General features: G+C 38.6%; 1 protein-coding gene across 5 annotated transcripts in view; it reads right to left on the bottom strand.

Moving 5' to 3' along the window:
* Positions 1-14,455, bottom strand: part of VPS8 (VPS8 subunit of CORVET complex) — a 234,791-nt gene that overhangs the window by 50,468 nt on the left and 169,868 nt on the right. For all 5 annotated transcript variants that reach the window (XM_019795771.2, XM_011220314.2, XM_034661727.1 and 2 more), the window contains 4 exons: positions 13,280-13,322; positions 9,690-9,793; positions 4,942-5,023; positions 4,503-4,585 (listed from right to left, as the gene is read on the bottom strand). In XM_019795771.2, the coding sequence (XP_019651330.1) occupies positions 4,503-4,585; positions 4,942-5,023; positions 9,690-9,793; positions 13,280-13,322 (312 nt within the window). The remainder of the gene's footprint in view (positions 1-4,502; positions 4,586-4,941; positions 5,024-9,689; positions 9,794-13,279; positions 13,323-14,455) is intronic.

The following is a 14,455-nucleotide window of genomic DNA, read 5'->3' on the forward strand; positions in this document are numbered from 1 at the left end:
CATATTTTGGGCTGCCTGAAATTGTCCCAGAGCTCAAGGATTCATTTTATTTTTTTCAATTCACTTTTCTCTGTTTCATTTTGGATAGTCTGTATTGCTGGGTCTTCAAATTTACTTATCTTTTCTTCTGTTTTGGTGTCCTTGTCTGATAATTCTAATATCCAATGTTATATCTAGGTTTCATTTTCCAACTTCTTTGAATACCTTATAATTTCTGATTCAATGTCATATACTGTAAATTTTACACAGTTGGGACCTGGGTATTTTTGTATTCCTAAAAGTATTTTTAATCTTTTGTTCAGGGATGCAGTTAAATTACTTGGTAAATTTGGTCTTTTCAGGTCTTGGTATTAAGATTGGCAAGGCATGACTGGAGCGATGTGTACTGTAGGGCTGTTTCGCCCTATTGAGTACTTCCCAGTACTCTACCCCATGTTCTGTGCATTATGAGGTTTTCATTCTAGTCTTGCTGTTGGCTCTGTGTGAGTTCAAGTATTATTCCCTCTTATCCTTTCAGGAGGCTCTTTCTTTGGCCTAGTTTCCTCAGCTCACGCATTTACACTTGACAGGGGGGCCTCCTGCATAACTCCAGAGTTCTCCTGCCTGGTACCTGCCTGCAAACTCTGGCCACCTCAGTCTTTTGATTTTCAGCTCTATCTCCTCAAAGCAATGAATATGCCTGAAACTGGCTCAGATCCCCCTTCCTGCATATCATCTAGAAAGTGTCTCAAGAAGTTAAGCTGGGACAAACTTGGGGCTTACCTTGTCCATTTCCTGTCTCTCAGTTATCAGTGACCTTTATTGCCTGATATCCAGTTTTTCAAAAACTATTTCATATATACCCTGTCCAATTTTTTGGTTGTTTCAAGCAAGGGGGTAAATCTGGTCTCTGTTACTCCATTTTGGTCAGAAGTGGAATCCTTCCACCTGTGACTTTTATTCACTCCAAAAATATTTAGTTCCTACTACATGCCAGGTGCCTCTGGCCTGGAGGATGGTGATAGAGTACTAGCAAAGTATAGTCTTATTCCAAAGGTCCTTCTGTTCTAATGGTAAATAAAAATCGGTTAATAGACCTGATTCTTAGATGTTTCCGAGAACTCCACTTTTAGCCGCCTGCTTTTCTCGGTAATTCATTTCTTCGTAAAGTTCACCTATTTTCAAGAACTGAACTACCACTTCCGTGTTGACAACTTCCAAGTCTATGTCTCCACTTTAACCTCTTCCCATAAAGTCCAATCTCTTATTTCCCCACTGCTCATTGTTAGTCACATGAAACATGAGTTCTTGTGTTTCCCTACCTCTAAACATCAAGAAGTCAAGTGGATTCTACTAACTAATTTCCAAGTCCATCTTCTCCTAGCCATTCTATGCAACTCAATTAACAAACTTTTGAGTACCTATGACATTCTGGGTATTTCTAGGCCTTCAGTCTTGATCCCTTCCAATTTATCCTGTATAACATGTTGTCTGAATGATTTTTCTAAAGAGAAACATCATTCCATCATTCCTCAGCTTAAAATCCTTTGATGAGAATCTACTAATGCTAAAATTAAATTCAAAGTCCTACCTTATGGTTCACAAAGCAGTCTCTCAAATTTCAGCTCCGTGACTCACCTTTATTCTTGTCCTATGTTCCAAGCATACTTAACACTTGCAACTCCTCCAAATGTACCATGTTTTACCTCACATTCTTTGTATATATAGTTCACTCTGCTTAGAATAGTCCTATCTCCTTTTTTCCCCTAATTCCTTTAGGCTATTTAAGATTCAGTTCAGACATCTCCTCCTCCAGGAACTCTTCCCAAATTCCCCAGTCTGTTTCAGATATACTTTTATTGGTACTCCTTTGACTAGATATATTCAGAAACCCAACTCATTCCAACTTATTAAAAAAACATAACTATTGTAAAGATACTGGGCTGTTTCAAGGATCCAAGCAAAGAAATGCAGGAGAGCCTTTAGAATTACAATGAAGGACTCAAATGCCATCAGGATTTCTGTGGTCTCCTCTCCCTGTGTCTTACTATCCTCTCCTGGTGTCTTCTCTTCTTCATGCATCTTGTCTATTCTCCTCTTTGTGTGTCTGCTTTACTCTTCTTCTCTCTGTAACTTTTTTTTTTTTTTAACTATTTCAGCCCACATGATGGAAAAGTAGTCACTGTCAGTTGCTGACCTTTGTACCTTATACATTGCAGAGACCTGAACAGAGGCTCATTTATCCTTTTCGAGTCCAGTTCTACAATTTTCTGGAAAAAGTACTACTGGCCCTGCTTAAGCCAGTTGCTCACCCTGAGTCAATCTGGTAGAGTCAGGGTCCTGCTGTAATCACATGGACTGAAAATGTAGGGATGAAGTGGCAGTCACCTGATGTGGGATTCACAGCAGATAATCCTTCCGGTAGCCACCATTACTTGCTTAGAGCCCAAAGAAGAGTTATATCAGAACATTTTCTGTCTCTCATAAAAGCTCTTTTAGGACAAGAGCTAAGCCTTTCATCTACACAGGAAATGACCAAAAGGGTAACATATAATTAATAACAAATTACTTAACTCTTCAAAAGACTAGGCACTGAAACAACTGAAAAGCTTACACAATATAATAGGAAAGAGCATAAATTAGGAGGCGAGAGACTTTTGTGGTAGCCTGGGTTCTGCCACCAACAGCAGACCAAGTACTAACTTTTCTATGCTTTAGTTTCCTCTTTCATCAATGGAAATTTCTGTAGTAGCCCTACCTACCTGAAGACATTGTTGTGAGCTTCAAATGAGATACTATCTGTGAAAGCACCTTGAAAAAAAAATAAAAATCTCTGGGGCGCCTGGGTGGCACAGCGGTTAAAGCGTCTGCCTTCGGCTCAGGGCGTGATCCCGGCATTATGGGATCGAGCCCCACGTCAGGCTCCTCTGCTATGAGCCTGCTTCTTCCTCTCCCATTCCCCCTGCTTGTGTTCCCTCTCTCGCTGGCTGTCTCTATCTCTGTTGAATAAATAAATAAAATCTTTAAAAAAAATAAAAAATAAAAATAAAAATCTCTATACAAATATAAGGTAGAATTATTATTATGGTAATCACAAATGTGCAAATAAGGAATTTAAGAAAGAGCATACCCTCCTGATTAGTGGAAGTAGAAGGTGGAAGGTACCTTTTCTACCACTGAAGGTAGAAAATGCTAAGAGTACAATTAAAATGAATGCCAAAAAACCAAAAAAATAAAATAAATGCCAATATAACTCAAAATAAAGTGAAGGTTTTCTAATATCAAAAGCCTTCAAAGTCAGGAGCCTTGAAAAACAAAATTTTTAAACATCGCATGCTTTTGCCAAGAGAAAAACTGATTTTTGTTTATTGTAATTTATGTATCAAAGCGTAGTTAAGGCTCAACATAAAGCAAAATGCATATACTGAGAATGAAGCCACTTTTGATTTTAAGATTTCATTTTTTTCTAATTTACTTGGTAAATTAAAGTATTTCTGCCTTACGGAATTACCACTTTATATATGATTAAAAACACTATGACTAACGCATTCTAAAATGGATATAAGAGAAGTAGTTGATATCAAAGAATTTTTCACCACATGATACGGATCAAATGAAAGAGTACGTGTGCAGATACATAAACTGTGATGAAAGCCTATGGATATGGCGGTCTGATCAGGAAAGGCCCAGACACTTTATACCAGATGCAAGTCGAGCTTGGCAAGCCTTAAAAGAGAGCTGCCAGGGACATACTTGATGGGAGAAAAATCATTTGAGAATTATAAAGACCAATGGCATCACAGTACTCTTTTTCGGTGGCTTTTTTTTTTTTTTCTTTTGGTTTTGTGTGCATGCTCATGTTGTATAAAATGAAGGAAGACAAATGGATTCTAAGGATAATTCCTGCTGTTTCCCTAGGAATGTTCACAGATTTTTAAAAAAATATATCTTAGGGTATTTTTAGTGTTCTTTTGATGATGCTGGGAACGTTCAGGCCTTTTTGCTGAAGGAAATAGACGGAAATGATATTTCCTACAAAGGCCGTGGACACAAAGTTGGGTAGAATTTAGAACAGGGGATGAGTCTTGGACATAAAAAAATTTTTTTATGATGAGTTAGAAAACCTAAGTTACAAACCAATGATTGGGAAATGCCTATATTAACTTAATTTGTAGGTTATCTTTTTTTTTAACCTAAAAAGCACAGTTAGCTGGAAATAAATAGTGATTCTCTCCCAGTTAGCATAGAATAGGAGGCCTGTATATCTGAGTCCCCAGGTGCCAGTGCACATGCGAAGGCTGCACATCTTCACGGAAGGTCGCCAGTGTGTGCCAGGCAAACCCACACGTGGAGCACCAGGAAAGGCTCACGGTGACAGTTTTAAGTTAGACAGTCAGCAATGTCAAAAATCAGCCGCATTACTCTAGAGACCCATTTAAACATTAGCTTAATTTGTTATTTAAACGTAACTAAAATATTAGTTGAAACTGATCAACACTGAATTTTCTCGCCTTTTAACTCACCTGTAAGATTCTTTGCAAGATTGACGGAAGGGCAATAAACGCCGCCATGCTGTTTAGAACTTGCATGGTCAAAGATTTCAGAGCTGTTATAATAATAAAATGTTAATATTAAGGTTAGCTTAAAATAAGCAGTTTTGATCTTTCCTACAGTCAGTGGAAAACAGTGGATTTTTAGAGCTTCCTACAAAACTAGCTAACCAGGGCCAGTTGGAGATTTTAAAGTTACATGCTGATAAGTAACAAAGCTACTATTATTCAAGACAAATGACAGAATTGGTGCCATAGAAAGAACTGAACGTAAAAGATGAGATTAACACTATACTATGATTTCATTAGGAGAAACAGTAAGAATATAATACTGGGAAAAGGTATCATAATGGTAATTTTTCACGGATAAAAACTGGTGATGGTACAGGGGGACTCTGATGAACGTAATTACCTTCAGGGTGTAGATGAGGTGCAGCTGAACCAGACAGCTTCTGAGGGGCCATCATTGCCTCCAATAATGGAAACCAGAGTGCCTACAATGTCAGAGGAAACCAAAGTGCTCTGTTACTTTAAGATTAACATCAGCATAGTGTTTTACAGTTGCGATGTACCTCTCGCATACATTTCTTTATAAACATTTTAAAAAGAAAAGACAGAACACTTGACTAGGAAGAGAAAAGACAATAAGAAGCAATGACCACAGCTAGAACAGCTATCTTTACCATGCATCTTGGGAAAATAAAGAAACTGAAGTAAGTCTAGACCTTGGAACTGCCATCTTCTGTGTTTCAGGAGAAGGCCTGCTCAAAGGAGACAAGGCAGAGCCGCCAGCCAGGTTCTTACGTATCGTGCTATACACGCACCACTGACCAAGTCTAAGTGACCCTATGTACTGCAGGAGAGGACAGAGGACCACCCCCTCTGCTACTTTACCTCCCCCCCCATTTCTCTTCAGCCATGTCAAGCAAGAGAAATGAATGAAAGCTGTCCAAAGCTTTCCCCTCTATAAAGTGTTGTTTTGCATCTCCTTCGTCATCGGAGACCAAGAAATAGAAGTTAATGTTATTTCAATTAACATTTCCAACCACTTCAGGAGATAAATTAATAAATCCACTACTTATTTATTCCTATCATGCTGGGTCCTCAATTAAATGATTCACACACACTTTCTCATTTCAATCCCGTAACAGCCTTATACAATAAGCATGATCTTTACTTGAGATAAGAAACTGAAGTTTAGAAAAGTAATTTGCCAAAGATCACACTACCAAATAAACTGGTACTCTGACTCCAAATTCTGTATTCTTCCTTTTTTTGGCGGGGGGGGGGGGGGGGGGTTTTTAATAAAAAGTCAAACTAATACATTTTAAAATTTCAAACATGGTTTCTTGTTGGACAACCATTTACAAAGGCCTTAACTCTACGTCTTGGGAGGAACCTATTCCTGCAAGTATCTGGGAATCATGAAGAAAGGTCAGAGCAGAATGAGAGTGGCTATTTACAGAAGAGGGTGTGTTCTGCCCACCACCTGATCCCGTACAAGTTCTACAGCAGTAGAAATATGGGAGCCTCTTAAGGCAAAGGGGACAGGCTGCAGGTTCAGTACCTTCACTGGGTGACTTCCCAACTGAAGAGCTCTACTACGAAGCCTTTATCTGCTCCCAGTTAGGGCTCTATAAGGCCAAGATTTTATACTGATAACTTCGGATGTATTTCTTCAAGTTCTCAAGATACTGGTTTTAACTATATTACATACCGGCAATTTTTTATTTTATTGAAATTTTAATTTATCTTAATTAGTACTCATGAACTTTTAGTCTTATATTTTATTCTTAGATAGCTTTACTTAGCTTATCTTTTAGTTGCCTATTTTAACACGTTTTTATAACCACATTATTCATTTCTGTGTAGTTTAACTATGTATTTTAATGATAAATGGCATACCTTTTGTTTTTGTATTTACTGTATTTAGAAATTTGATTTTTAAATTTTCTTTTTTTTTTTTTTAAAGATTTTTTATTTATTTATTCGACAGAGAGAGAGACAGCCAGCGAGAGAGGGAACACAAGCAGGGGGAGTGGGAGAGGAAGAAGCAGGCTCACAGCAGAGGAGCCTGACGTGGGGCTCGATCCCACAACGCCGGGATCACGCCCTGAGCCGAAGGCAGACGCTTAACCGCTCTGCCACCCAGGCGCCCCTGATTTTTAAATTTTCTTATTTAATCCAGACGATTTAGAAGAATTACCTTTGTAAAGATTAGTTGTTTCCTGACTATAAATGGTAGACTGGGGGAAGCATGGTTGTAGAGGTAATAGCCAAGGGATATGTTCATACGCTACACAGAGGAATTATTTTTCTTTAATTAAATCTCCACACGCACCATTCCCTGAGAGCAGCACAACTAAACCTGAATTCCCTTCTTATGCTGTGTAATAAACAGCTTTCTTTTCAGGGAATTATATGCATAACAAAACCAAACTCTTTGTTATATGTAATCAGTGTGTATTAAGGCAGCCCCATAAACAGATACACAAAGGTAGGACAGGCAGAGGTTCAGCTTGAGAAGGACTAACAGCCCAATTTCCTGCAGTCTGCTTTAAGTAAATACTCCTAACATTAAATCTTGTGATGACAGACTTCTGGAAAGAGGTATTATCAACAGTCCATTGTCAAACTTTATAATACTTCAAATCTTCTAGTTAGTTGAGTGTCTGTGGCAACAGCTTTTGTTCTCACTCTCTCCAAAACAAAGCAAAGAGAATCAAGACAAACCACCATTAAAATCCCCCAAACTTAATATTTGTTATTATATAAAATCACTCTAGCATTTTTCAAACAAGACAGTATTTATATAAAATTTACATTAAAATATTTTTGTTGTTATTATGAAACTTGTTCAGAAAGGAAAGAGAAACCAGTTGTTGGAGGGTGGGGCCACAAAGAGAGTGGTGTGTGTGTGTGTGTGTGTGTGTGTGTGTGTGTGTGTCTCTAAGACAGGGAGAGAGACTTCTCTTACACAGCCAGCGAATGGCATAATAATAGACACAGAGAGGTAAAAATTTCAAAGGATAGGAAGAAGTCTAACATCTAATCTTGTTACTAAAACAAATTCCAATTCAGACGGGAAAAAAAAAAGATTGAATAAGTTTTCCTTTTGCCACATCAAAAGAAGCATTGTTCCTGTCTCTGATTAAGATACAGAGTTCAAATAGTCGGAATAATCCCTAGAGTTCTGGAGGCATGGATTTTTATTAACTAATTCTACCATTAATACATGTGAATCTGGACATATTTGAGCTCATGTGAACCTAAACAGCCCTACCTAGAAAACATAATTATCATTTTTCCTTAAATTTTCCATGAGAAGATGGAGGAGTATCAAATAGATATTGGAGAGGAGATGGAAAGGTTAAAAAGTAAAAAAGACTTAGAATTAAGTATTATGAACAGAACTTAAAGAATTCTACCCTTTCATGTTTCTCTATCAAAATATAACCATGTCCAAATACAGCCAGCCAACCAAAAGATGAATGAAAATAAAAACTTAGGAATAGAAAAATCATGGCAAAAACCTGCTGAAAAGCCCATAATCCATTTTCAAAAGATTAAAGAATTTACAGGAATTGTAGACACAGAAAAGAATGTTTATGTTATTAGCCTCAATGAGGTAAAATAACATAACTAATTACAATTAAGAGGGATGGAAGACAGAGGTTGGAGCAAGCATGAGTTCATGTAAATTTCCTTATTGGCGTGGCATCAGAGATAATACAAAACGGAAATGTAAGTATAAACAAATAATTCCAATCTATCACAGTCATTCAGACTTTTTTTTAAAACTGTAGTGACATTAATTAAGAGATAGTATGGTGAAGAAATATTTATTTGAAATCCAGAAAGCTTCCTGAGATTGAATACTGTATTTATTTGTAAAAGCAAGCATTTCCTGATCCAACTTTTCTAAAATTATGTCCACCGGGGCAGATAAAAAGTATCTAGAGTTATGGTCACCCAGTGATAATGATGGTTATTTCTGGGTGACAGGATCTTACAAGGTCATTTTTAAAAAACATTCTTCTGTATAACTTCCTGTATTGCAGGATTAAAAAATAATGAGTATGCATATCACACAAAAAAGTTTTTTTTAACAAAGAAAAAAACCCCTCTATTTTGTAAATGTGCTTGTTGTACACAATTTCTCTTCTGAAGGGTTGTTGAAATGTATGGCCTTAAAAAATCCTTGACAAAAATGTAAAGTAGAAATTTACCCAATTCAAAAGAACAGAAAACAAAAATAAGTTTATAATTCTCACTGTAACATGTATGGCTAAATATATATAAAAAATCTGCCTTACACCCCATTTCAGAACCCCAGGAAGAGAAAGGGGCCAGGCGGTGCCACGTCAGAGGCCGCAGCCCAGAGGGACAGGCGCCGAGGAGTTACGATGCCATATCACGCTGCAACTTTTACTTCTGAAACTGCAGCAGACTGTGGCTGTCAAGTCACATCTCGCCCCCTGAGTTTCTGCTTCCCTGCTCTAACTCCCACCTGCACCAGGTGCTCAACCATACCTCCTTCAGTTCTGTGCTCTTCCTTTTGGCAGTCTGGAGTCTGTTACAGCAGTGGTTCCAACCCTGGCTGTACAGTGGAATCATGTGGGAAGCTTTAACACTGGGTCCCAATCCGGAGACTTTAATTGTTCTGGGGTGCAGCCTGAGTGCGGGGATTTTCTCAAAGCTCCCCGAGTGACTGTACTGCACAGCCAGGGTTGAGAAACTACATCATGGCCTTCTTTGACCTTTCCCAGCTTTCTCTGCATCTCCTGAGGGTTTCCCTCCAGCTCCTTATGCTCATTTTCCTCCACAGAGGATAGCAGAGATGATAAATGACGACACATCCACAGAATGACTACACGGAATACACAAAATCTCAGTCCAAAGAGAACAAGGACATCTAGTATTCATGCGCCTAAATTCCACAGCACAGCCGGATCTAGGAATAGAAAGCCTTTTGTGAGAACAAAGAGGACAGGCACTCCTCACAATAACTTTAGGAGGCTTATACTCCCGGGAGCACTAAACAGTGATTAAAATCCAGTTGAATTAAACTCAGGTGGCTGAGAGGGCAGCAGAAACAGAATTAATTCCTAGTTTCAGATCAGAACAGACTTTGATATGCCTAAGTAGTCATTCTCCTACCTCTCGTTGCTGCTGGTTCAAATTATGTGAATTTCTCTGGCAAAGGGCAATGGTCTCTACCATGGTATCTTCAACATCCTTCAGTGAGAACTCCTCTTTGGTTTCTAGAGTCAGAAAAATCGTTAACAACACTTAAGGATATATTACTGATAATCCTCAGAGCTTCTGTAAAAAAAATTAAACTATTTTTTTCTTTGCATAGCACTGGTTTTCTATTATGAAATCTTCCATAAGCATGATACCAATGCTTAGATTAAAAACAGATAATTCTGTTTCCATGTAATGCCTGACATTCACAGGACATATAAAGCACATCACACTTAGCATTTTAAATGTTCATCTACTAAGCATTGGTAACAGCCCCATCATCAGTTTGTGGGTTAGTGAGCAGAAAGATTACCTTTCACCTCTCTTGCTCTACCATTTCTTCTTCCCTCTATTTCTTAGATGTAAGTATTCCTCCAAGATCCTATCTTAGGCCCTCTCTTTTTGATTTTCCACTAACTTCAGCTCCTCTTGTGGTTTCAACTCTCAGGTCCTTGCTAATAACTTCTGAATATACACCTGCTGCCCTCGTTCCTTCATCATCTGCAGGGTGAACTTTCCACAGACTCTATTCATCTCTACACTATGTCCTGAGAGCTCCTTGAATTCATATGCACAAAACCCAAATCACTTTTTTTTCCCTCACTTCCCAAATTAAGTTAATGAAACCATCATCTTTAAGTCAGTTTATAAATCTGCACCATCCCTGATGCTCCCTCCCCGCTTCACCCACGCGTCCAATTAAATTGCCGCTTCTGTTGATTCTACTCCCGGGCCCTCACGTGCCCATGACTTTTACCCTGTGGTGCTCTTCACCTCCTGTGAACTACAGCAACAACCTCTTAATTAAACTTCTGACTTCTAAATCTTGCCTCCCTCATTCGCTTTTACACCATCACAAGCAAATGTATCAGTCTCATCCATAAAAATCATTAAAGGCTTCAAAGTTTTAAAAACAGAACATGAGTAAACCTCTGACCTGAAGTAAACACAGCGACCATCTGGCTCATGTTCTCACCTGCTGTGCTCTTACACTGCGGCGCTCTCTCTTACTCCTGAGTTCCTGGCCAGCTACTTTCATACCCATGTTCTCCTCAGCCGAGATACCCTTTCCTTGCTTTTCCCTATCAAGCTTCTATACATCATTCCAGTCTTACTTCAAAGGTCGCATCTTCCACAAATTACCTTTGATTCATCAGTTACAAATCATTCCCTAATTTTTCACAGTCATTTGCCACCTTCACTGTATCTTTTTTATAATACTTGAGTCTTCCAGCATTCAAAGTTTGTATTTATATATCTATCTCTTTCACAAGACTATAGTTCTTTGGGTAAGAGCTGTATTTTAGCCATCTGTGTATAACCCACACTAGCACCGTGTCTTGCAATTAACAAATCCTCCAAAATTCTTAGGCAAACAGAAAAAATTAAATCTGAGAGTAAATAGTGGACATGAGACTATTACTGAAAAACTGATCTTCAAAGAAATTTAAATTCAAAGAACTGGCTTCTCTACACATATCACGTGCAAATCATTGTAGTGATTTTGGGGAAACATTCTTCTTTTCCCTCAATTTCTCATGTAATGTGTGCAAAAATTATTCTAACAACAAGAAGAATGTCATAAATGCAATAAATCTATCACAAACTGACTAAATAGAGACTAACAGTACAAAAATCATGACTAAATGTTTAGCTGAACTAAACATGGAAAAGTCAACCAACTGTTTACTGAGGTTCCAAAAAGATGCCATATAATACAAAATGATTCAGATACAACACAGACCCTATCACCTAGGACCCAGCCATAGAAAACAGAAATAAATGTAATTTATAGAGAATTAGGGTAAAGGAGTTTAAGGAAATGTGTGGGCCAAGTGGGTCTAAGAAATGTGCTGATATGTTAAAGAGGTAGGACAATCTAAAAATCACCTATCGAGTGAACTTTGGAAGAGCTATTTTGAAAATTTCAATAATGCGAAAACAAATCATCCTATTCAAAAGCGGGCAAAGGACTTGAATAAACACTTTGCCCAAGAAGATATGCAAATAACCAATAAGTACATGAAAAGATGTTCTCCATCACCAGTCAATGGGGAAAGGCAAAGCAAAAGCACAATGAGCTACCGCTTGGGACCCCAGGAGGCTGGCTACTCTCAAGAAAATAGAAAAGAACAAGTACTGGTGAAGGCTTGGACAGGCTGGAACCCTTGTTTGTGCACTGCTGATGGCAACATACACTGATGCGGCCACTAGAGAAGCAAGTGTGATGGCTGCTCAAAAATTAACAAGAGGATTACGTTTAATCCAGCAATAACGCTTCTGGGCATCTACCCTGAAGAAATGAAAGCAGGGTCTCAGAAAGATACTTGTACAGGCACGTTCACAGCAGTATTCTTCACAATGGTCAGAAGAAACTGAAGTGTCCGCTGACAGACAAAAGGACACAAGATGTGGTGCATACATAAACCGAAATATTATTCAGCCTTTCTAAAAAGGAATGAGATTCTGGGGAGCCTGGGTGGCTCTGCTATTAAGTGTCTGCCTTTGGCTCAGGTCATGATCCCAGGGTCCTGGGATCGACCCCGCATTGGGCTCCTTGCTTGGTGGGAAGCCTGCTTCTCCCTCTCCCACTCCCCTTGCTTGTGCTCCCTCCCTCGCTGTCTCTGTCAAATGAATAAAATCTTAAAAAAAAAAAAAAAAAAGAATGAGATTCTGACACGTGCTATAATGCGGATAAATTATGAAGATATTATGCTAGGCCAACACGCCAGACAGAAAAGGGCAAATGCGGGATGATTCCAGTTATAGAAGGCACTTCATCGAATTCATGAAGTGGGAAAGCAGAATGGTAGGTTTCAGGGGCGGAACGGGGGGCAGAGAATGGGAGTAATTGTCTTAGGGGTATCAAATTCCAGTTTGGGAAGCTGAAAAACTCCTGGAGATGGATGGTGGGATGGCTGTACAACAATGTGAATGGACTCAATGCCACTGAACTGGACCCTTACAAATGGTCAAAATGGTAAATTTTGTGTTATGTATATTTTACCACGATTTAAAAAAATGAATCTATTTTTTCTAAAATGTCAAGGAAAATAATGGGAATTTTCTATCTATGACAAGGCCATCTAAGATTCTACACTGTCAAGTTTTACTGCTTTGTACTAAAATTACATAAATTCACTACAGAAACACTGGCAATTACTGATTAGAAGCTCTGAATTGCTATTGCTCAGTACATCAGAGTAATTTTTAGGACATTAGTTAAGCACCTCATTTATATATAACCAAAAACTGGCACAGAATTATAACAAAAAAGAAACCAGTATCAGTGAAAAGTGTCTACTTTTCTGTATGCTGAACTCCACTGGCAACACAAAGCCAAATGGTTTACATTTCCTATTAATGAGCTAAAATTGGGATCAATGTTAAAGTATTTACACAGATCAATGTAATTATTATTTAATAAATGCAGTTTGTTAGACATCTTTTAAAACACAGGGTCCATGGGAAGAAATAACTGTAAATTACACTCAAGAACTTACTTTCATCTTGATGTGTTATCTCTTGAAGTTTGCTTTGTAGTCTCTAAGAGGTAAAAAAAAAAAAAAAATGCAGAGGTAAGAAGAACACAGTTATCTAATCCACAAATATTTGAACTACCGCATTTTAAAGGAAAAAGCTGAAGAAACAACAAGGTTATGAAGAATGGTCTCTCACTGTCATTCAGAAGAGAATTCTTGTGTATATATAAAGCACAGCTAGCAGTACTGGAAGGAATGCAAATTATCAAGCGTCACTTATCCTGCCCCACTTCTGCTTCTACTATACCATCATATAGTCATCAATGACATTCTCTAGGCACAGTAACAAGGAATAAGATTTATCCAGACTTTGGGTAAGGGAATAAAATTCATACTGGGCTACGAGAAAAAGGGGTGAGTGGGAATAAAAAAAGAACATACGAGTCTGTCTCCAGAGCACAGGGCAGAGCCTTGAGCGTGACACCTCTAATTTGCAACTGCAGTGTCCACTGCTATACCAAATACTAGATCCTTAGAAAGCCTTCACTGATATTCCAAAGATTGCCTTTTTTTAAAAAAAGATTTATTTTAGAGAGACAGAACGTGGGGAAAGCAGGAGAGGGAGAGAGAGAAGCTCAGGCAGACCCCCCTCTGAGCAAGGAGCCACATGTGGGGCTCAATCCCACGACCCTGGGATCATGACCTGATCTGAAACCAAGAGTTAGACACTTAATTGACTGTATCATCCAGGCGCCCCTCAAAGGCTTCTTTATATACACTGAGGCTGACCTTAATATATCCCTTTTACTCCTAATTTGCTCCTTTTCTTGAGGTCCCTTATAGGCTAGTAATGTAAAGCTAAAAACCACACAACTGTCATTAACCACTCCCTCTTATTCCTTCCATACCGTATTCAAATGATTAATAGTTCTCAAATCCAATCCTCTCCCCACTCCACCACCAGCACCACCACTACCCCCAGCTCAAGCCTCACGGATTCATTACTTGTACTACACAGCCTTGCAAGTACTCTCTGCTTCCTCCCCAAGTTTTAGCTCCCCCTTCTCTGTATGCCCCCCATCCTCCTACAGTTACCAGAGCAGTCTTCATGAAACAATATCATGTCAGTTCTTTTGCTTGAAAACCTTTAGTTGATTCTGTGTGATAATAATCAGTCCTAATTCTTTAGGGTGTCCT

Source organism: Ailuropoda melanoleuca, chromosome 1 (assembly GCF_002007445.2).
Source record: "Ailuropoda melanoleuca isolate Jingjing chromosome 1, ASM200744v2, whole genome shotgun sequence".
Classification (NCBI taxonomy): domain Eukaryota; kingdom Metazoa; phylum Chordata; class Mammalia; order Carnivora; family Ursidae; genus Ailuropoda; species Ailuropoda melanoleuca.